The sequence below is a fragment of the Hemicordylus capensis genome, chromosome 15 (genome assembly GCF_027244095.1).
Source record: "Hemicordylus capensis ecotype Gifberg chromosome 15, rHemCap1.1.pri, whole genome shotgun sequence".
In the NCBI taxonomy this organism is placed as follows: domain Eukaryota; kingdom Metazoa; phylum Chordata; class Lepidosauria; order Squamata; family Cordylidae; genus Hemicordylus; species Hemicordylus capensis.
Window position 1 is genome coordinate 1,749,688 of NC_069671.1, and position 22,715 is coordinate 1,772,402.

The window sequence follows — 22,715 nt, forward strand, 5'->3', positions numbered from 1 at the left end:
AGTAAGCAGGATCAAAATATCATACTTCAGAAACATTATAAACCCCAGAAGTCCATAATGCTGGGGGAAATTGAAGGAAAGGAGAGAAGAAGACGGCCAGCAGCAAGGTGGATAGACTCGATGACGACAGCAATGAATGCACCACTGAGAGACCTTCAAGGCCAAGTTGAAGACAGATCATCCTGGAGAGAATCTATGTGGTAGCTAAGAGTCAACACCGACTTGACAGCACTTAAGCAAGCAAGCAAGCAAGCAAGCAAACAGTATACTACTTCTTTTTTTCCTTTTAGACCTCAAATTCTCTGCTGCTGCCCCTGGACTTTGGAATGCACTCCCTGTTGAGCCTCCCCACCTCTGGCAACTTTTAAAGAGGCACTGAAGACTCATTTATTCACTCAGGCTTCTAATTAGATTTATGGTTTTAATTTTTAATGTTGGTTTTAAATGAGTTTAATGTTAATGGTTTTAATGTTTAAATGATTTTTTAAAAAATGTTTTAAAAGGTTTTAATTGTAAACTGCCCAGAGACACAAGTTTTGGGTGATATAAAAATGTTACATAAACAAACAAACAAACAAACAAACAAACAAACCATCACCATGAGTAGGTGTGAACAAGCAGGCTAGTGACATTTTGAATATGAAAAACACTTGGAGAGGGACTATCATTTCATATTTATGCGAAGGATTTTCGCACAGTGGCAAAGCACATACTCAGCATGCAGATGGCCCCAGATTCAGGCTAGGCTCAGGTAGAAGAGGCTTCTGCCCGAGAGGTGCTGCCAGTCAGAGTTGTAGTCCTGGCAAGATGAACCAATAGCCTGACTCAGTATAAGGCAACTTCATAATATGGCTGATATCGCTACAAAACATTGGTGCAGTGGGAGAAGCACTGGTGTAGTACCAGTGCCTTCTGAAGAGTTCCCGATTAATACTGCACCGTTACAAGTGTGCATGTGTGTGGGGATTTCAGAAGTACCCTCTGTCCAGATTAAATCTGCACCATAGGCTAAATGTTCACATTTGCAGGAATATTTGAACCTCAAGGCCACATATTATAAATTGCTCAATGATGTCAGAAATTCAGGTCTGTTATATATTTTTAGGGATTCCGGCATGGATGTAAGATGGTCCTGAGAAATAATCACTCACATATGATCTGAAAGTGGGGATCAGCGGAGATACCCCACATGGTCTGAAAGTGGGGGGAAGAGATGCCCCATATGGTCTGAAAGTGTGTGGGGGAGGAGATACCCCATACAGTCTTAAGGTGGGGGGAGATGAGATACCCCATAAGGTCTGAAAGTGGGGGAAGAGGAGATACCCCATACAGTCTTAAAGGGGAGGGAGAGGAGATCCCCCGTATGACCTGAAAGGCGGGGGGAGAGAAGATATTACCCCCTCCTTCAACGGTACCCTTGATGAGCTGGTCTGGAGAGCTAAATTTCCCTCCAGCAGAACCGAATGTAATGTATAAGCCTCCCTGGACCAACTTGAATGCACAGAAGATCAATTGCATATAAGATCAGACAGACGACCACCCGGGTATCTCTTTTCACCGGCTGGAGCTTTAACAGGTGGGGAGTGACTGGTTCATCCATCTCCCTCTCTGAGGGGTTTCCAAGGGAGCTGGCGTGGGGGGGGGGGCACCCAAGAGGGGCTTTTCAGCCAGGTTCCCCCATCTTAACCCTTTCCTGTCCTTTATTCCAGTGCTGTTGCGAACCAAATCCTCTTTCCGGGGAGGATGGTTTGGGCTGCCCTTTGGTCGGTGCTTGGCGCCCGCTGCCCTGAGCAGCAGTGTGTGGGCTGTGCTGGACCTGGAGGGGCAGGCAGAAATCCAATCAAAGCCATCCATCCATCCTATTTTTATACCGCCTGATGTGTCAATCTTTGAAAGGGACAAGAGAGCAGAAGTGTTTGTGAAAGGGACGAAAGCAGACGCCTCACATGCCCCCTGAGCCAGTGCAAAGTGCATTCCCCCCCTCCCCCCCGCCGCAAGCCAAGGGGCCATTGGCTGGGGGGAGGCGAAGGGGCCAGCCAGGCCCCCCTCTCTGTATAAAAAAGAGCCCATCGTGGTTAGAGTGCTGTCCTAGGGCCAGGGAGACCCGAGTTCAAATCCCCCCCCCAGACTTGCTGGAGGCGACTCTGTCTGGGCCAGCCCCTCCTCTCCTCTCAGGCTCACCTACAGGGTGGTTGTTGTGTGGTGAGGAGGGACTCAAGTCTGTCCTGCCCTGCTCTGGGCTCCTCCTTGGAGGAGGAAGAGCAGAGTGTATATATATATATATAAATAAAATGATTAAAACCAAACAAAAAAGCCCCCACAAAGAAGTGAGAAGAGGAGGAGGAGGGGTGTGTGTGTGTCTCTCCCCCTGCTGGGGGGGCGGTGAGGAGGAGGAGGAGCCCCTCATGCAATGGGGGGCAGCCTGGGGGGAGGGGAGCGGTGGGGGGCAGCCAGCCAGGCCACCACGAGGGGCCGCCCCCTCCCCCAATGGCTGCCGAGGGATTTAGGCGGGAAGAAGGCGGAGCCCCCGCTCCCCCCACCTGAGGGAACTAGAGCAGGGGCCTTTCTTGGGGGCGCCTCAGCAGCCTCCCCCTCACCCCCCCCAGCTCTGCAGCAGCCCCACGGAGGAGGCGGCGGCCTCTCCTTCCCATCTCCACCGGGGCGCGCTGGCGCCGGGGCAGTCTATGGGGCCAGCCCCCCCCCCAGGCAAGACTCGCTTCCCCGCCCGCCCGCCCTAGTTCCGCGCAGGGGGTGGGGGTCGCCGCCCCTCGGACTGGACTGGCGGGGGGGGCCCACCTGGTCTGCGCCCCCCGAGCCAGGCGCCTCCCCCTTCCAGCTCTTTCCTCTCGGTTTTAATTTGCTCCGCGGAGGTTTCGGTTCCGCTCCTCCCGCCAGAGTCCGAAACAAAACTTCGGGAACAGACAGACAGCATTAAATGACTAAAGAGCCGCCCCCGCCCCCCCCCCGCCCCCCCAGGGCTCCTCCCCACCTAAACAAGAAACTTACTTAGACCAAGAGAAACGGTGGCTTTGTCTTTCACTTCTAGATGTATTTTAGTTCTTTCATGTGAACCGCCCAGAGATGAAGGTTTGGGCGGTATAGAAGTTTATACAAATATATATATATATATTTAAATATATGCATGAAGGCAGACCCCAGCCACAGCCCCTGGAGGGCTGTTGTGCTGGGGGGTGGAGAGGGCCAGTTGCTCTCCCCCTGCTCGAGACAAGAGGCTCGCCCCTTGGCAAGAAGGGGTCTCTTGGGCTCAGTGAGCGGAGGGTGTTCGGCCGATAGACAATCAGTCTGTCTTTGATTGACAATCATCTACATTGTTTTTATGTTTTTGTTAACCGCCCAGAGACAAACGTTTGGGGCGGTGTACAAAGCTGATAAATAAACAAATGAATGAATACATTCCTCCTCCGACCAAACCCTCACACACACACACACACTTTTTTCTCCTCCCTCACAACAGCAAGCCATTCAGTTCTCCACAGGACTCCCTTCAATAGGCACCTTTTAAGATTAATAAATAATAAGAAACTTGATGTGTTGGCTGTCCCATCACCAATTGTTCTCTGGGTGGCTCACTGCACAGGCATTAAGGCATCAAGTTAAAAAAACCCATCACACACAAAATCACAACAGCCCAGAAGGGAAACGTACCAAATGCCATACAAAACAACACTTTCCCCCTCCAAGTCTGTTTTAAAAATCAAATTCAAAAATCAACATTCAAAAGGCCTGAGTGAACAAAAATGGTCTTGAGGCAGATTAAGGGGGCACGTCTCCATCAGGGGCCCTTCTGGGGGCCAGGAGCCCCCCAATCCCCCCCACTCCAAGCCCGCTCCCCCCGCCAACCCCCTTCGGGCTCCCCACTACTTGTGTGTCGAGCCTCATGGTCCACAAAGAAACCTTGTGATTTCTTGTAGCAGGAACGTTGCCCTCATGAGTTGCAGCATTGTATCATGGTTTAATACAGAGACGCCATGGCTGAAGTGTAGCCCCATTAGGGCCCTAAAGATACCTGTCTGCTTGTCCTTCATCACTTTAGACCATTTCCTATCTCCTGTATTTGAGCAAGGTGATCATTCCAGCATCTCCAAGGATGCCTGCACGAAACAGATGGTCAGCGTCCACAGATCTGGAAATGTAGTAGTGTTGGGGTTATTTTCTGTTTTTAATGATGCTCCCCTGATGTCTGGGCGATATCCTTTGCCCTGAATGGCTGCTTTGGCCTACAGGCAGCAGCAGTCAAGCCGGAATGCCTCTTACCAGTTGCTGCATCCTTTTATTTGTCCCATCAGGATGTTGTGTCTGTTTCGCATGTGTTGGCCGCCCCTTACTTGGATTACTATGATGTGCTTTATGTGCAGCTCTCCTTAAAGATGGTTCAGAGGCTTCAGTTGATGCAGAACAGTATGCTTTCACCTAATTAAATACACCTGAATTCACTAATCAGATTTGTTCTGACTAATTAAATCTATATCCTGCGGAACACGCTCCCTGTCAAAATTAGAGCTGCTCCATCTCTGAATCAGAAGGGCATAGAAGATGCACCTGTTCAGTCAGGCTTTTAGTCTATTACTTAAAACTGATTTCCATTTTGATTATTTGTTTACACTTTTGATTTTAATGTTTATAAATATTGTAATCAATTGTGAACCACCTTGAGACCTGGTTGCAAGCAGTATATAAATGTGCTAAATAAATAATAATATTTATTTGCATGTGATTAAAACAATTGTGTGGAAGAAAAATGCATGCTTAATTTGTTTTTAGATGTTGCAGGAGCTTTCCCAGACAGCAGGCTTTAGCATGGGTTTACTGCGAGGATTTACTACAAGTTCAAAACTGCCCCAAAAATCTGACGCAAAAAGTTGATTTTTTAAAATCCCGGATATAAACCGGGCTACACTCTAATATGCAATGAAAAACTCATATTGTTTGTGAAATGCTCCCCGATAGCTCACAGGGACTTTGGGGTAAATGTGGCTGATATGTGAACGCAATCCCTCCATTCCAGAGGAGATGTGAAAAACTGGCAGGTATGTATACCAGCAAGTAGTGGCGCTCTTACTCCTGGAGTTCGGGGCCGAGGTCCAGGGCCTCCACACACCTTGGGGCCCCCCAAATCCTCTTTAGACTGTCCCAGCGGGTGGTGTGGTAGCTGATGGCCTGCACTGTGCCAGGTGGCCAAGTGTGATTATGACCTGTGCCGAGTGCTTTAGAGACGGGGGGGGGGGGGGGGGAGTGGGGAAAGAAAAATGTGGGATGGGAATATGTTAAGCTGCATGTTGGAATTTCTCTGCAACGGCATATTTGCATAAATATAACCCTACATATTAAAAATACTGTGTTTGTCACAGTATATGTGTGCAGGGGGATTATGCTTAACTTGTAGCTGGAGGGGGGCCTCCAGTGGACTGGGGTGGGCCTCAAAAGGCCTTTAGGTCCAGGCTCCAAAATTACCTAAGTGCACCTCTGCCAGCAGGTGCCATATTTTAAGGGGCATTCCCCCTTCTCGGTTGCTGAGGCCAGGGACATCTCATGGGTTATCCTCTCTCAAGAGCTCCAGGCAGGACAGAAAGTAAATAGTTAAAAAACTAAGCCACGCCCACTAGAGCCAGAGGGGGCTCACCCCGCCCCAGTTCTTTCTGTCCTCAGCAAGCTCCACGGCAGCGTTTTCCTAGCTCTCTCTATTTTCTGCTGATATTACTTCTCTAATGGACTTCCTAACTACAGTATTCCGTTCTCTAAATCCTCTTTTCTGTCTCTGATCCTTATTGCTTGCTATTACCTGAAAAGAAAGACAACCACCCTTCTTCCGTCTGTTTCTCCCCCCCCCGCCCACTTCTCCCCCCCACCCATCTCCTCTTTCCTCTCCGTTGCTTGGAGCCAGGCAGAGAGGTACAGAGCAATTTCTCAAATTTCTCCCATCCAGCCTTCTGAGACAGGAGTCTGAGATGTGTGTCTATACACTACAGAAAGAAAAGACACAATGTTGGTTTCAAATAGGACAGCAGAGTGTCATATATGGAGTAACCCCAATTTTGTAGAATTTATAGACAACCAATAATTTCATGGGCAAAGGAGTTTTAAAAATGAGTTTCTTGTGAACTGATGTGCAAGTGTACATTGTTTTGAAGCAAGTGTACACAAATAGACTTTGGGTGGGGGAGCCTGCTACAAGCACAAACCAAACCAAAATAGTAATGTTTAAAAGGGGAAACATGTTGAGAGAACCATTTCCTCATATTTTGCTATTTAAGCCATTTTGAGAACTCTGTTGCTAAAAAAGCTGCATATCAATATTTTTAATAAGGGTGGGATGGGGGGAGAAGAAACCCCCACACAGAGACAGATTAGAGCTAGGAACAGGAACAAAAACATCCATTTTGTAAGAGCATTCCCCCCCCCCCCACACACACCATTCTTTTCAAAGCTTTTAATACTTTTGCTTGACTAATTTTCTCACAAGAAGGTTTGCACTAGAAGTTTTAACATACTTTGAATTTTTTTTAAAAAAGCTTAAAACTCCCTCTCTCTCTCTCTCTCTCACACACACACAAACAATGGGACTTCTCTCACTTGTACAACACGCACACACATGGTTCCTGCGGGTGGGGGGAGAGAGAGCCAACACGGTAGCTTGACTAAGGGGAACAAATCACACACAAAACAAACAGCAAATGGTTGTTTTTTTAACCAAATGTGTTACTTTCCTTCTTGAAGGAGACCAACACAACAGGCAGCAACTTCCTTGGCTTGGCTCAGTGTTCCATACAAATCCAGGCTGAGGCGCGGCCGCTGGCAGCAGGGCGCACACACCGGGGAGATTCCCTGGTGGCTGTGCCCTGCAAGAGAGAGGGAGGCGCCATGGAGGGAGGCGCCGCGAAGGCGGGAGGGCGCTCACACTCGGAGGGCAGCAGGGCGCACCGGGAGAATGCCTTGTTGCCAGGCAGGCCAGTCCGAGCCGGCTTCCCAGCCCTGTTTGTTGCCGTCTGCACACTTTGTTCGTTCTTCCCAGCAGTCGTTAAGGTGTACCGGGCCAAAACACTGGCACAAATGTTATACGGGATCCAGATCTGTTTCACCTGTAACTTCAAGTGGTTCTATAGGTTTAAAAAAAATTAAATAGAGATATTATTGTTACATTTATATTCTCTGTACTTTTGTATTTTAATTGTGCATTGTTTTAATTTTATGGTAAACCGCGTTGAGATTATTTTAATGAATAAACGGAACAACAAACACACAAACAATGAGGAGCTGGGTGATCAGAAGATGTGCTGTTATGCTCCCATATTCAGTAGTCCATCACTGTGAGTGAGTTTGCACGTTGCCTTGAGTGTGAAGTTGATGTGCTTAGAAAACCAAAGAAACTTCACGTTTGCCCAGAATACCACATTCTAACTCAAAGTAACCCCAGCCCAGCTCAGGGACATCACGGCCTCTCATGATCAACGTCGTTATCTCTCTCCACTAAATTGTATCTAAGAAACTTGGTTCTCACAGGATTCACACTGTTCTTTGCTGACAGTCAAGAGGACAGGATGTAACCAAATAAGGAGTAATCACCAGATGAACAATGAATCATTCGCATGCGTACTAGATACTTAGTCCACCATTTTATTGCCACGTATACTATGTCTAGGGTGTCAGCATCATTCAGATTGTCTGTATAAATGTAAGATGCACCTGTAACTTATTTGTATTCAATGCTGAGCCGTAGCCCATTGAATACCTTGCTAAACTGCAGTAGCAATAAACGCCTCCAAAGACATTCCCACTGAGTCTCTTTGATTGGCTAAAGGCGGACCCAGGGCCGAACCGAATTCACATCAAAGTGATTGAGAAACCTAATAATAATAAATAAGGGCTCACATTCACATTTATAAGTAAACAAGCAAGCTAATTCCACATGGTTTGGCAGACGGGCCTCTTGCTAGCGCCTCCTTCTGAACTTTACCCCATATATGGAACTGTTGTGAGAGGGAATAGGAGGGGCAAAAGTCCTTGTTTCTGAGTTGTTCAGCTGTCATTGCAGTTAAACCAGTGAATCTCTGGATCCAGGGGGAATGTATGTTACACCAGTAGATTAAGCTGCCTGTATGTTTTGGAGGATCTGTTCTTTCAGCTGCCAGCCCTTATGGAATCCTTTTAGGTTGGACGTGCAAACATCGATATCTGGCTATAGGCTGTAGGAGAATCTTGCTTTCTAAAGAGTGGAGCCAGCAAGCAGAAGCTATGGCTGCCTGCACTGCACAACATCCAAGAGCGCTTTTTGCCAAGACAGAAACTGTGGTCTTTTGCCAAGAACAGCCCCGGATTGGAAACCCATACCTGGAAGATGCTTTTCTTCAGGGTTACCTGAAATCGTATCTACCTTCCAAGGTCAGTCTTCTATATATTTTATAAAGTATGGGGGAAACCTATACGGGTAAACTTACTTCCCCTGATTTAAACACTTAATAATAGTATTTAATTCTTAGCATCTCCATAGACTAGGGGTTTCCCAACTTTGGGTCCCCATACATTGGACACTGTGGGTCAGAATGATGGGAGTGCTAGCCTCAAGGTTGGGACCCAAGGCTGGGAAACCCAAGTTCTATTTTTGAACTATGAGGTTAACTGGGTGACCTTGGAACAGTCTCTCTCTCCCCCCCACCCCGTCTAGCCTAACTCACAGGGCTATTGTGAGAGTAAAAGTTGGGGAAGAAGAACCATGTATGCTACTCTGAGCAACTTGGAGGAAGGGCAGGATAAAATTGTCACAGATAAATAAATAAATGTAAAGACGAACATATATGGCCAGACAAGGTGGGTTCTGTCCAGAGCCACCTGCTGGGAGCATATTACACCCATTTTGAAGAGCATCAGGATCCAACTGAAGCAGGTGCTAGTTATCACCTTCAAAGCCCTTAATGGTTTGGGGCCTAGAAGGGCTGTCTAGTGGTTCTGCTGATCCAAAAAGGTAACCAGGTGAGACTCTGTCAAAGGGGGGATGGGAGTATTCTTATGAAACACAAGTCAGTGGCAATGAATAACCAACCAGCTAAACATTTGCTTTGACTTGGGCACACTGCCTAATACTGTAGTGAACTCACAGAATGAAGAACCAGAGCAGAAGAGATTAAACCACATTGAGGCAGTTGCAGAGCTGTTGGAAGATTTGTATTCTTTGAAGGGACTTAATTTATTTGGTGACTGAGGACATGGGGAATAAGTACGTGGATGCAAGCCCAGTTTCTGGCTCATGCATTTTCTGGAAGCCCATTTAGTGAAAAATGCTCCGTTATGTCCAGGACCTTATTAAGAATGAGCCAGAAATTTAGCCTAGAGAAGAAAGGACATCAGGCCAGCTTTATATGTCAAGGCAGACAAAGAGGAAGTCAGCAGTCCTTAAAGAATGTAGCTGTCTTAGTTATCCTGAAGATGTGACTGCTTCCTGCCTCCCCCATTGTTCACCTATGTTGTAGGTGTTCACTGAGGTCAGTGCGGACCTTGAAAGGTTTGGGGCTCGTGTGAAGGATGAAATTGATTCCCTGGGACGAGAATGTGAGTTAACCCCACCCAAGTTGCAGCAGTTTGATGCCTGGGGACAACGCCTGGACCAAATTATAACCTGCCCAGCGTGGAAGAGGATGAAGGAGATTTCTGCTGAGGAGGGATTGATTGCTGAGGCTTATGAGCGGAAATACTCCAGCTGGAGGTAAGAAGAGGGATTCTTTCAATAATACTTGCAGCCCTGCAGGTAACCACTGCACACATTGGGGCAAATAATCCTGGAAGTGTCTATATATCTCCAGTACCATTTGAATTAGATATTCCTTGTGTGAGTTATACTGTTATACTCTATTCTAGTTGACCTCTGAAGGAAGGGTATTTTTCTTAGTATCTATGAACTTCCTTGGGCTTCTTGTGTTTCTGATTTGGATCCTTCACAGCCGTGTTTACCAGATTGCCAAGTTGTACCTGTATGCACCTTCCGCTGGACTCTTTACAAGCTCCCTGGCCATGACAGACGGAGCAGCAAAAGTTATTGAGGTGAGACTCCAGCCCACTGTGTAGCAGTTAAGCTTAGGCATCACATCCCTTTTGCATGCATGATGTGTGTGTGTGGGGGGGGGGAAGTGTGGACTGGATTGTTTTATTTATTTATTTGAGACATTTAATATACCGCCCACTCCGAAGACTCCAGGCTCATTCGGAGTTTTAGACTGTTTATGTGGATTTTGGGACATAGTTTTATTTTGTGTTCAAATTGCCTTGGAAAACTTTGCAGCAAAAAGATGGGATATAACATTTAAATTAAATGAATAACCTAGACTAAAACAATGGTTCAGATCTAGGGTGCTGCTTCCAAAATAAGCCACTGCAGATTATAAATGTTACCTCTTGTATTGCCAAATTTTGTGCCATTGCATACAAGATTCGTCAAGTAGTGCTGAAGGCTCCCCCTATCAGATAGGTAAGGATGTGTCCCTGGCTTAGGCAAACTTCTTTTATCTGAATGTAATCATGACAACTGACAGACTGTACCAACTGCATCAAATGTAAGTTCTCTACTATAAAGCTGAAAATTGGTCAAATAGCGCAATAAAGATATTAAATTCTTAAAACAAGCCACTGTAACCATATTCATCTTCCCACCTCCCCCTCCCCGCCCCGCCTGCACCAAATCACTCACAAGAAGACCCCACAGAGCCATAAGTACATTCTTCATGACACTTTAAAATGTCATAGCCTCTCCATTAATTCTCTCTTCCATCACTGGGCTCATCTTCTTCATCTCCTAATTGAAGAATGCATCCTTTGAACCCTATATCTGCACTGCAAACTTAGAAGATTTTCATATCACTTTGATGAATTTGGCAAACGAACACACACCAAACCCAACGAATCCTGGGTATTCTATTTTAGTGGGGTAATGAGAATTCTTTGTGAAAGACCCTTAGCCCTGTCTCCATACAGACATGCAGTTTCCAGCGCTCTCCGGGAATTACTACTGCTTTGAAAAGATGGACATAACTGTGTTGATAGTCTGGATATAACACTGTTCTTCAAGGAGGCAGAGGACCAGTCAGCCCTCTGGGCAGTAAGACATTTTCAAGAGCTGAGGAATCTTTCTGCAGGCATTTGAGTAAAGTTCAGTCTAAAGGGAATGTGAACAGCCAGAAATGCTGAAAGCAGCAACTGAAGGCCATGGACTCCCACTTTTAGCCTGCTTGCTTTTTGTGAAAACAGAAGCTGCCTAACACAGAAGACAGGAAACTGATAAAGAGAGCGGTGTGGTTGACTGGCGAGAGAGAGCTGGGTTGGAAGTTTTCCAACCCCACTGCTTAAGTGGGCAAAGAGAACTCACCAGGTAGTTTTGTGGCAGGCAGATCACTGACTCTGAAGCTCACTTGCAGAACCTTTCCTAGAACTGCTCTAGATGGTTGCCTTCCCCACAATGAAAATTCCAAAAAGGGTGGAGATGGAAGAGGTCCGCCATGGAGAGGAGAGAAGTTGGTACCACCTGTGCTGATCTTGCTAGTCAATTCAGCACAGTAGCAATCAGTGCAGGGGTGATCAGACACAACCTTGTGTGCCTTGTGTCAAGTATATGAATTCAGCACATCCAGTGCTTGTAGTCTCCTAAAGCTTCGATGAAGCCTCCCCCACCCACACCCGGTGAGATCGTGGGGCCATCTGAAATAGTAATTAGACCTGCTGGGTATTCTGAAATCTTTCCATCATTCTGCTCAGTGTCAGTATGTCACTCCCACGGCCCTTGACAATGGTTATCCCACTTAAGATACCGAGGCTTGATTTTTGGACGCTTCCACTTCTAAGGAAATCCTCATTGTTCTCCCATCTCTCTTCCCTGCGATTCCCACAGTCCTTGGGTATCCCCAGGCCATTAGAAGAAGCCTATAGCCGCCTGACATCACGTGATGCCAGAAAGTTCTGGACCTCTGGCCAGTGGATGACTGAACGCAGAGGGGGCTCTGATGTTGGTAAGCATGCCAGAAAGCAGAAAGACTTGTCCACCAAGCCCTGCCTCTCAGCTTCTCCGCAAATATAAACCGTATTAACCAAAGAGACAGGATTTGGGTGGATGTTTTAATTTGCCTTTGTAGTTTTTTAAGATCGTGTTTTATGTTGTTTTTTATACTGATTTCTTTGGGTACTTCCACACTCTAAAGAAGCACACCTTAGCGTTTAGCTTTTCACACTATTAGCTGGAAGTGGAATTAAGAATCTCCACACAGCACATAATAACTAGTTATCACCCTTCCCCATGGCCAAAATTCTATAATGTTTATTCAGAAGCAAGGTCACTTCAGCAAAGAGCCTTTCAGTGCTAACTGAATGACCCCTCTTTCAGGTTCAGGGATTAGTGCAGAATAGTCTCTTTGAACTGCCCCAATGGGTCCATTTATTTTTCCACTGGGAGAAGGGGAAGGCTTTAATAACTCTTTTCCTCTCCCCCCCCCATTTTTAATAGAAAAATATGCACCACAAATTGTGCTATTTCGCTATGAGAGAGAAAGTGAGAGAGAGAGAGAGAGAGAGAGAGAGAGAGGAAATTAGTAACAAGGGCAGTTCAGAGAGGCTATCCAAGGGGTGTTCAGAGACTCTTCAGCACTAATCCCCTGGAGGAGGGCAGCTGCACTTAACAGGAAAGCAATAAAACTGCATAAAATCTGCATTGAGCATCTTTTCAAGCCTCAATGGGGCTTGGTCTCCACAGCTGCTGTAAAGATTGAGTGAGCAAAGCCTGAAAACCTCACAGAAAAGGGCCAGTGTTGAAGCATCCTTCATTAGCAATATACTCGTCCCACGTACTGCTTTTCTATCTTATTTTATCTGAATGTGGTGTTGCTTTGTGTATCCATGTACAGAAAAGCAAACAAGAAATCTATAAATAAACAGCAACTTGCTTAAAACCATACAATGATCCAGTTGTGGTGGTGAAATTTGGATCTCAAGAGTCTCTGCCAGTGGACCTCGTTTCTTCTGGCCCGGCAACATTCATTATTGTTACATGTGATTAGACACCAAACCACTTTCTTGCTAGTGCTGCTTTGTTGTTTGTCCATGACAAAGATCCTTCAGCAGCCCAAATCCTGTGTTTTTTGCTTGCAGCGAATGGCACTGAGACAGTGGCCCAAAAGCTGCCTGATGGCACCTACAGCCTCCATGGCTTGAAATGGTTCACATCAGCTACAGATTCAGACATGACTCTGACGCTGGCAAGGATCATGACTGCTGAAGGGCAAGTAGAACAGGTCGGTCTCCCTAAGCAGGAAAGTATCTTGCCTTGTCCTCATTCCAGCTCCAGCCTCCTTGTTACCAACAGTCAGTGTTCCTCACCTCTCTCTCTGGCTCCAGGGCTCCAGAGGCCTTTCCCTGTTCTATTTGCAAGTGCGTGATGAAAACGGGAAGCTGAACGGGATTGAGATACAGCGGCTAAAGGAGAAACTGGGCACGAAGCCAGTGCCAACTGCCGAGCTGGCCTTAGATGGAGCGCGGGCACATCGGGTAAGCAGCATGAGGGGTGCTGGTGATCATGGTGAGCCCTAAAGCTTCATCTCATGGACAAGGAAGGTGCTTGTGGGCAGGGCAGGTGTTAGAGAAAGTATGGAGTGGGTGTGATAGTTCAGTTTTTATCCCAAAGGCTATGCATGGGTTACATCATTGTGGCTGGTCCGTTCCCGCCAGTGTTTGTACCCTTTCCTCCAGTTTTCAAGCATGCATGGGCCTGATGTCCTGAGCTTAGAACAGAGATGTCATCAGTAAGAAAGGGAAATAAGTTCTGAGGAAACCCAAATAAGAGTGCCATCATGACTGTCCATGTCAGTAAGTCTGGCATCAGCAGAAAACCAAATATGCTTGACTGGCACCTCAAAGTTGGGAGATGGGCCTGACTGACAGTTGAGAGGAACTTTTCGGAATATCAGAAGTATCATAGATGTGTGCCAGTAAAATCCTGGAACTGCTTCTTAGGATATATCAAATCACAGAAAGCACAAGCATTATCAGTATAAATGAGTGTATAAAAGTTCATGAATATCAACGATCAGGGTCACCACTTTCTACAGGCACCTTTGGATGTCTTGTGGAGGTTGGTCATCATTCCCTAGCAAACATCGTGCGATGAGAGCGTCTTAATATGTTGTGGGTTGTGGGCTGGTTGTTAGCCAGTGTGACTTGGGCACTGTCTGTCTCAGTTACGTCTGTCAATGCTGGTTTGGATCTTTTGTTGTTTGTCTAATCTACCAATGCAACTGCTATGCTGGAATTGGTAAGCTCTTAGCAAACTTTTAAAATTGTATTTCTGAGTTCGTGCTTCATCTCCCATTCAGTGGACAACCAACTAGGACAGGATCGATCTCAACAGCCAAGCTCTAGCTGGGCAAGACTGAGAGGGGGAAACTAATATATTAAACAAGGGAATTTACACACAACTTTCCAACACAGGGCAGGTCTTTGTGAATGGCTGCCATCCCAGAGTGGAACCTGATATCCAGAGGTGGATGTAGCATCCTGAGAACGTCAGGAAAAGCCAATTGCTGGTAGAACGGTGCATGTAGAGGTGTGAGTGAGGCCTGGTGGGACACTCTGGAAAGCAGAGGAAGGCTTCAACATCCCACACAGGCTCTTGATACTTTCCTTAGGGCAGGTACTCCATGGACCCTGCTGCCCTATGGCCCACCTGTCCCTATTTCCATGCCCTCCTGCTTCCATCGCACAGTTTGTTGCCAAAGGAGTACATTCATTCTCAACCAACAATTTATTTGAAGACTTCCACTTTCCCATTCCTTCCTTTTATGGCATATACTGTAAGCCACTCTCCCTCTCCTCTTCCTGGATCTTGAAAGTAGTGCATAAGAATGCATATCTGTGCACATGTGTTTAATCGGCATATTTCCTGACTGCAGAATTCGTTGCAGAGTTCCCACTACTCCTTGCTTATGCATTATGTCCAGGGGAAAAGTTAATAGTAATCCCTGCTAACTGGGCACCTCTTAAAGTGGTGAGTTTCTTATATTTAGCAGACGGAGTGAGCAACTGTCTCTACTGAGCCCAGCGTAGCATCCTTTCAGTGGCTGTTGTTTGGGGTCTCCTCCTGGGACAGTACCATTGTCTCCTACCCATTTGCAGTGTAAATGGCTTTGAGAGCTTTTTTTGTTGAACAGTAGTACACATATTTTCATAACAGTGATCAACTGCTTCTATGCCCCTGAAAGATAGTCTACGTGTCCCAACTGCCACTCAGTCTTGGAATTTCCAGAGCTAATTCTAGCTGTTACTTTTTGAGACTTCCAGATCTCCACAGAGGGCCGAGGTGTGGCCTCCATTGCCAACATGCTAACCATCGCTAGGGTCCATAATGTCGTCTCTGCAGCTGCTTGCATGAAAAGGTGATTTAACTTCCTTGGATCCTCTGGGCAGGACTCTGGGGGTGGTTATGGTGATGTGGAGTCATGCTCTCATCCAAGAGAGTGTTTAAGCCAAACGAAGTTGGCCGTGAAATGTCAATGCTGGGAACCCAAGGTAGACCTTCCTGGCTACTGAATCATGGTAATGTCTCAGAATCAATTTTCTAGTTGTGTGTATAAAATGAAGGCCTGTGTTCAACTCAACCCCCTTGCAAAGGAATAGCTACAGCCCGCTCTTCCCTTCCTTGTGCTGTAAGATTGGGAATCGACTAGGAGATCTGTTTGGAGAAACAGAATATGGTTCTAGAATATTAGTTGCAAGCTTCAGCCAACAGGAGCAATGACGCCAGAAACCCACAAATACAGGACACTCGAGTTCTGCAATAACCGGAAGCTGCCTAAGGCAGTGGGTTGAGTGCCATGGAGGTGGAGGGTGGCAAACTGAGATACAGTCTGATGCCCCCCAGGGCACCATTCAGTGGGAAGTTTCCCAACACAAGCCACATATTTTACAAATGAACAGGGGATGGCCAGTGGACTGTACCTGATCAGAGTGTCTGGGTGGTGGGTGCCATTCTATTTCCCTCCTTGAGCACGAAAATATCTTGGGCCAGCCCTGCAGCTGTCCAACGCAGCCTCCGTAGCCCAACAAGAAAGTGTGTGGCACTGGCGAGTTCACACGGTAAGGGAGGCGAGCATGGAAGGCATCTGCTCACACTTCCATCTTCACGGACTGGCCTTGTCTCTGTCCCCAGGATGATCCAGATGGCAAGGGACTATGCCACCAAGAGGGAAGCTTTTGGAAAGGTCCTGAAGGAGCACCCCTTGCATATGCAGACCTTGGCGCGAATGGAGGTGAGCATTTGGAGGGGCTGGTCATAAGGACAGGTGTTCACATCCTTGGGCCTCCAGCTGCTAAACTACAACTCCCATGATGCCTGACCAAAATGGCTGTCAGCCCCTTGGCTGGGCATTGTGCGTGTTGTAGTCCAGCCACAGCTGGGAATCCCTGTCAGAGGATAATCTAGCCTGGTTGCGGTCTTCATCATACAGGAAGCTGGCCGAGGGCCGGTTTGGAACTGCTTAGTCTGCACCCCCACCCAGCCACTTGTAGTGATAAGGCACTTGCTGTTGGTTCCTGCGTTCTTTCCTCCTCCCCTGCTGGCAGAGACACCTCTCTCTAATTGCATGGGGATAGTGATTCATCCAAGCCGTCTCTCTGCATGTGCTAGAAATACGACAGGAACCTAGAATGCTATGGGAAGCTGCCTTCTACCGAGTCAGACCCTTGGTCCATCTAGCTCAGTATTGTCTACATTGACTGGCAGCGGCTCTCCAAGGGTTCAGGCAGGAGCCTTTTCTAGCCTTACGTGAGATGCTGCCAGAGAGCATGCAAACATTCAGAACCCCCTGTCCTCACCTGCACGCTGTATGTAGTCACAAAACATGCATGTCCTTATCACGTCATGGGCTGAGCAGATGAAGTATCATTTGAAGTGGCTCTGGGACTGCGAGACTGGTGTAGTATAGCGGCTAAGAGCATGAGCAGTGAACCAGTCTCTGGTTCAGATTTTGCCTCTGTCATGTATGTTTCAGCCCCTGCTAACCATATCCGAGATATTATTCCACTGTACAGGGTTGTTATGAGAATTACTGAGATGATTTATATGAAGCACTACTACTCCCATTCACATTTCCCCAGAGGCATCTGGTGGGCCACTGTGTGAAACAGGATGCTGGACTAGATGGGCCTGCTTGTGCCTGATCCAGCAGGGCTGTTCTTATGTTCTGACTAGAAAGTTCTAAGGACATACATTTACAACAGAAAGGACGGGCTGTAAATGCCAATAGCCACAGAACAGAAAATTCAGAGCGCAAGAAAGCTGAGGCCCCTTTCAGTGACATCAGAGGAAGCTGCCATATACTGAGTCAGACCCTTGGCCCATCTAGCTCAGTATTGTCTACCCAGACTGGCAGCAGCAACTTCTCCAAGGCTGCAGGCAGGAGTCTCTCTCAGCCCTGTCTTGGAGATGCCACCAGGGAGGGAACTTGTAACATGCAGATGCTCTTCCCAGAAGGGTCTTATCCTGAGGGGAATATCTTACAGTGCTCACATGTCTCCCATTCACATGCATAACAGGGTAGACCCTGCTCAGCAAAGGGGGAAATTCATGCTTGCTACCACAAGACATCTTACATTGTCTTAGAAACCTTTTCCTCTATTAAGTGACTAGTACGTGGTTTTAATTTAAAATCAACAACACACACACACACACACACACACACCCCAGATTTATAGTTTTAGTCTTTGGGTCCATCTGAGCAATCCTATTTGGTTCTCTGGTCTAGTTCTAATTACTGTAACAAAAAACAAACTCCTCAAAGTTTTTTCTGGTTGGTGCAGGTGCAAGCCAGAGGGGCCTTCCTCCTGCTGATGGAGATAGCCAGGCTGCTTGGGCTAGAGGAAACCAGCATGGCTACTACCCAGGACCTGCACATGCTTAGGCTGCTGACGCCCCTTGCAAAGCTTTACACGGCGAAACAGGTAGTGCTGCAAAAGGCCTAACACTAGGGACTGCATACGGTGGGTGAACATTCTCTGAGGCATGGAGGAGCAAGAGGCTGATGAGTGAGGAGAGGAGGGAGGAAGCAAAAGGTTTGATTATTTCAAGGTGTGGTGGCTTTGAAATGATAGTAACATTTACAGCACTGGGCAAAAGATTCTGGTAATCCCCAGTAATGAGTGTGGCCATATGGACCGAGTTGGGGACCAAATGTACTCCCCAAATACTACACCTCAGGCCTTCTCCTGCCTGGGCTTCTACCTTAGGATGCCTCAGTGCTCACCTTGGATTCTGGTTTTCAACAAACCTTGCCTGCCTCCTTGCTATAAAACTTCATTTCCGTCCCCATGATGCTGAAACAAATTTAGACCCTGCATGGTAGGAGGGCAGGACTGTGCCCATCCCATCTCCACAGGTGGCTCCTTCCTGGGTCTATCCATGGTAGGTGCCACCTACATTAAACCAGGTAATGGCAGGTGAGTCAAACGCACCTAGCTGTTAAAACTGGCAGAGGCAGGCTGGGATCAGGGGCGGGATCTACAGCCACTGTATGCCCATCATAGTTGTACATTGCAGGCTGTTGCTGTTATCTCAGAAGGGCTGGAGTGTTTTGGAGGGCAGGGCTACATGGAAGATACAGGTCTGCCAGCTGTTTTCCGAGATGCCCAGGTAAGGAAATGCTATCAGTGTCACAGGATATTTCCCCTTGCACTCTTCTTTTAACAGCCTCTAAAAATACTAAGGGAGCTGGGAAGAGAAGGAAAACAAAAATCTGCTTTGTGGCTTCAGGGTGTTCATTCTCTCTTGCCAGTGTTGTAGAATCACTAGCCCAGCTTCCAGAACCTGCAGTCTGGAATCCATTCCAGAGGGAGAGCCCTGTTCAGTCTGCTGCGGCAAAAGCAGAAAGGCTATGACCACTGTTCCCTCTAGCCTAAGGCGTACGCTCACAAGTTTTTGGATGTCCGCTCAGTTCATTTTAGATCTCTCTCAGGTTGAATCAGAGAGGCCCCACTCTGAATGCAGGTGTGCACACAGTACCTTGATACAGCTGCCCAGAACAAAACTCCTTTCACACAGAGATGAGAAAAATTAGAGGGACCATTGGCTATGACCCCTTAAAGAGGAACAGACTTGCATTTTTATTATGTTTTTTTTTTAAATGTTATAACACAGTTTTTAACATTGGGTTAAATTTTAAATCATTGTTTTAATTTGTATTTTTACAGTGTGTCTGTGTGTGTGTTAAATAAATGAATAGGTCTGCTCAGAAATCAGCAGCAGACCCTGTGCCAATCACTGCCCCCCTGACCCATCCCAGTCTCTTCCCCATGGGGCTCCGGACCCATGTTTACCTTAATAACTGTAGTCTGGAACACCACGGGGTTAAAGTAGTGGGTGGAGGGAGTGTGAGGGAAAGCAGAGTGTGACAGGAAAAGGGTCAAGCACTCCCTTCATCCTGCCTCTTTCAAATGAAAAATGTCCCTTTCCAAGAGTGGAAGGGATTGTTGGGGCTTCTCTGCACAACACCTGCAATGCAGCCTCTTATTTGGCCCTGAGCGTTTCCCTTTCCCACTGTATGGATGTCTGGACAGATTCCTGCAAAATGAAAGCGTTCTCATAAGGACTGACCCATAGTTGTTCCTACTCTTCCATCCCTGACTAGTGCAATCCCTTAAGTTCTTTCAGCATGATGTCCTTTGGCCACCTTTTTGCTGGACAAGAGCCCCCCCTTTCCAAATCAACCCATCTGACATGGATTTCTCTGGCTCCGTACCTTTCTTTCCACCACAGGTGATGACAATCTGGGAAGGGACGACCAATATCCTCTCGCTGGACGTCCTGCGCTCCCTTGTCAAGAGCCAAGGGAAAGTGTTGGATGCGTTTCTCTCTTCAGCCCAGGTCAGCACTCTGTAAGCACAGATCCTGCAGTTCTGCCTCCCCAGAGGGCCACTGGCCACTCCTGCACATGCTGAGAATGCGAACGGAAACTTGGACGTCAGAGGTCTTCGCTGGTACTGAGGTGGCGGCTGCTCCACCTGACTGGCCTGGTGCAGCAAGAGGGTTGGCCTTTTGGAGGGGACAGAAACGCCCATCTCCTTGTTTCTGGGCGGTTGCGGCCACCAGTCAGGGCATTCATCTTCTACCTTCAACTGCCTTTATTTCATGCAAGTCTCTCTTGAGGGGAGAACTTCTAGATCAGGGATTCTCAACGTTGGGTCCTTAGATGTTACTGGACTTCAACTCCCATAATTCCCAGCTAGTGTCCTTTGGCTAGGGATTATGGGAGTTGAAGTCCAATAACATCTGGGGACCCAACATTGAGAATCTCTGTCGTAGCTCTAAGGAAGCTGGGCTGCTGCACACATCCTCTTGCTGTCTTCTGTGTAGGGAGGGTCCTTCACCACTGCTTGGAACAGGAACTTTCAGGAAACTGATGGGTGGGAAGATGTGATGCTGGGATCTCTTCAATGGCTGGGATGCAGCCAGTACCTTCTGACAAAAATGGCCAGTCGTTCTTCTGAGCTAGATAGATGGCCAACACACACGCAATTTATCTAACTTGTTTCCTTGCAGGCCAAACTGGAAGTGGCTTCCAGCTTTTCTGAACTGGAACCCGAGGTGCAAATGGCTCAGAATGCTCTCCATAAGCTTGGACAGTTCATTCAGAAAATGAGCTCAAAGGGGGAGGCCGGGATGCAGCTGGCGGCAAGAGACTTTGCCTACACTCTAGCCCGGATCTATGGAGGTAATGAAAAAGAATCCCTCTGCTGGCTGACAGAATGGTTCAGGGTGAATTGTAATCTGTATAAGAGTTGCTGCTTTGTGGGCTTTGCATGATGGCCACCTGACCCAACCCAGCATTCTGAATCTGAACTCATGATGAAAAAGTGGCAGGGATTTTGACTGAACACACATCCACATAACAAGGGACTCTCCTCAGGGCAGATGTGAAAACACCATCAAGGGAATCAGGCAGAGTTTCTTGGGGAAAACAAAAAACCTAACCACTAGAAATAGACATTTCCAGGGGCGAACATAAGTCAAATCAATAGGTACAAAATGTGTTTGTTCCTAGAGCAACAGGTTTTTCTGCATTGCTCAGTACAGATGACACATTCTGTAACATATGTATTGTAGCACAGCAAGAGGGTAGTGTCCACCAATCGAAACTGAAAAGGTGTAAGAGAATGGGTGCAAAATCAACTTTATTGGGCATTCAAGTTAGAATGGGCTTATTTTTATGCAGATGAAGTTTCCTATAAACGTAATGACTTCTGATGATGACCTGGTAGAGACACATAATCCATTCTTGCCATTTAAGAAAGACAACAGCTTCCTAGTACCTGCCATGACTAGTTCCATCAATCCTATCCTTCAAGCTCAAGGAATCAATTTTGGCAGAGATATCAAGCAAGGAGGGACACATTCACGAGGCAGAAAGAGAGTAATGGTACCAGTGGTACATGTGCATGGCTCATAAGTTCATAATCTACAGTACCTGTAGATCCTTGGACCACAAAGGCCCCTACACAGCAGACACAGAAATGGGGCAAGTGGTCGGTTTCTGTAGTAGGTGTGATGCACTATGATGATAGCAGCTCAGGAATATTGATGGCTATTTGATGGCTATTTGTTTCACACAGGAGTGCTTTTACTGGAACATGCTGCCAGGCCCAATGCTTCCGCCGCAGACATCTTCACTGCTCACAGGTACTGAATATGTTTAACCCCCACCCCCAGAAGTAATGGGCTGAGCAGCTCTAATGTCACAAAATATTCCACCACCTTAACTGCTGAAGGCAGAAGATGGACTGTTTGAAGCTGATGCATCTGTTGGGGAAGGCCAGTTTGTTGGTTAGGACAAAAAGCAAGCCAAGAGGCAGAAGGGTGTGTGTGCTGGATTGGGAACAATGGCTGAGAACCACAATGACTGTATTTACTTGAATACAGGATGACCCTGAATCTAAGATGAACCCCTTCGATATATGGGTTAAATATAGGTTATACTCTTTATCCAAAAGGAAGAGGACCCTGAATTTAAGATGAACCCTCCAAACTTTAACATCAAAGAATTGTGGGGGGCGGGGACTAGTCTTGGATTCAGGTAAATACAGGAAGAACTGTGGGCTGCACAGAAAGTTGTGGGAAGATGTTAAGGGATGAATGTGGCTAAATCTCATGCTCCAGTTCAAAAGAACTAGCCAACAGTTTGGCTGCAGGTTTCTTAGTTTTCTAGAGATTGTGCGTGATCATCGGGCTCTAGAAGTTGGGTGGCAGAGCAGATGCTATCAGCTCTCCCCAGCAGACGTCATTATGACAAGGGATGGTGCTGTGCCCCAAGACACATCAGTTCACAAGGAACTTTGTCTCTCAGATAGTTACCCGCAGTCAAAAGAAGCTGAAATGCACAGAGTATAAAATTGGCTTTCCAGTTTCAGTTTAAACAGGATACATACAAAATGTTACTGCCTTTCCAACAGGTGGTGTCACCAAGATCTCTGCCCTGTAGACCAAGAAGACAAAGCTGGCTCTTATGGTACTCAAGCAGCTTCTTTGAACACCTCTTTGGTCTATGATGTAAACCCAATTCTGAAAGGAAAACTGTGACGATCAAGATGGTGACAGATTCCATGTGGTGGGTTTTGAATGGGCACTGTGTGCAAAACTGTACTGCTCAACGGTAAAGTAACTCTGAAAGTTTAGGTGCATGGAGTGC

At 46.9% G+C, this 22,715-nt stretch overlaps 2 protein-coding genes and 1 long non-coding RNA gene across 18 annotated transcripts in view; 1 reads left to right on the forward strand and 2 right to left on the reverse strand.

Annotated features, from left to right (window-relative positions):
• Positions 1 to 4,570, reverse strand: part of HORMAD2 (HORMA domain containing 2) — a 141,288-nt gene extending 136,718 nt beyond the window's left edge. For 7 of the 16 annotated variants that reach the window (XR_008312512.1, XR_008312515.1, XR_008312514.1 and 4 more), the window contains exon 1: positions 2,797 to 2,949. The gene's annotated coding sequence lies outside the window, so the exon portion shown is untranslated. Of the gene's footprint in view, positions 1 to 25; positions 647 to 713; positions 2,101 to 2,181; positions 2,511 to 2,540; positions 2,718 to 2,796; positions 2,950 to 3,006; positions 3,454 to 3,666; positions 3,707 to 4,027; positions 4,240 to 4,275 lie in introns of those variants that run through there. The other 9 variants (XM_053280069.1, XM_053280074.1, XM_053280072.1 and 6 more) reach the window with 9 other exon arrangements.
• A 1,732-nt stretch (positions 4,571 to 6,302) lies between these two features.
• The window catches only part of LOC128338111 (uncharacterized), a 32,985-nt gene continuing 16,572 nt past the window's right edge, over positions 6,303 to 22,715 (reverse strand). The window contains exon 5 of the long non-coding RNA XR_008312518.1: positions 6,303 to 7,115. This is a non-coding gene — a long non-coding RNA (uncharacterized LOC128338111). The remainder of the gene's footprint in view (positions 7,116 to 22,715) is intronic.
• On the forward strand, positions 8,251 to 22,701 carry LOC128338104 (acyl-CoA dehydrogenase family member 11-like). The gene is made up of 14 exons (XM_053280062.1): positions 8,251 to 8,397; positions 9,483 to 9,715; positions 9,951 to 10,050; positions 11,888 to 12,005; positions 13,138 to 13,280; positions 13,384 to 13,533; positions 15,322 to 15,416; positions 16,190 to 16,289; positions 17,839 to 17,979; positions 18,575 to 18,667; positions 19,790 to 19,897; positions 20,573 to 20,744; positions 21,643 to 21,709; positions 22,480 to 22,701. Exons 1-14 carry the CDS (start codon positions 8,251 to 8,253, stop codon positions 22,604 to 22,606), a joined length of 1,794 nt encoding a protein of 597 aa, XP_053136037.1. The 3' UTR covers positions 22,607 to 22,701.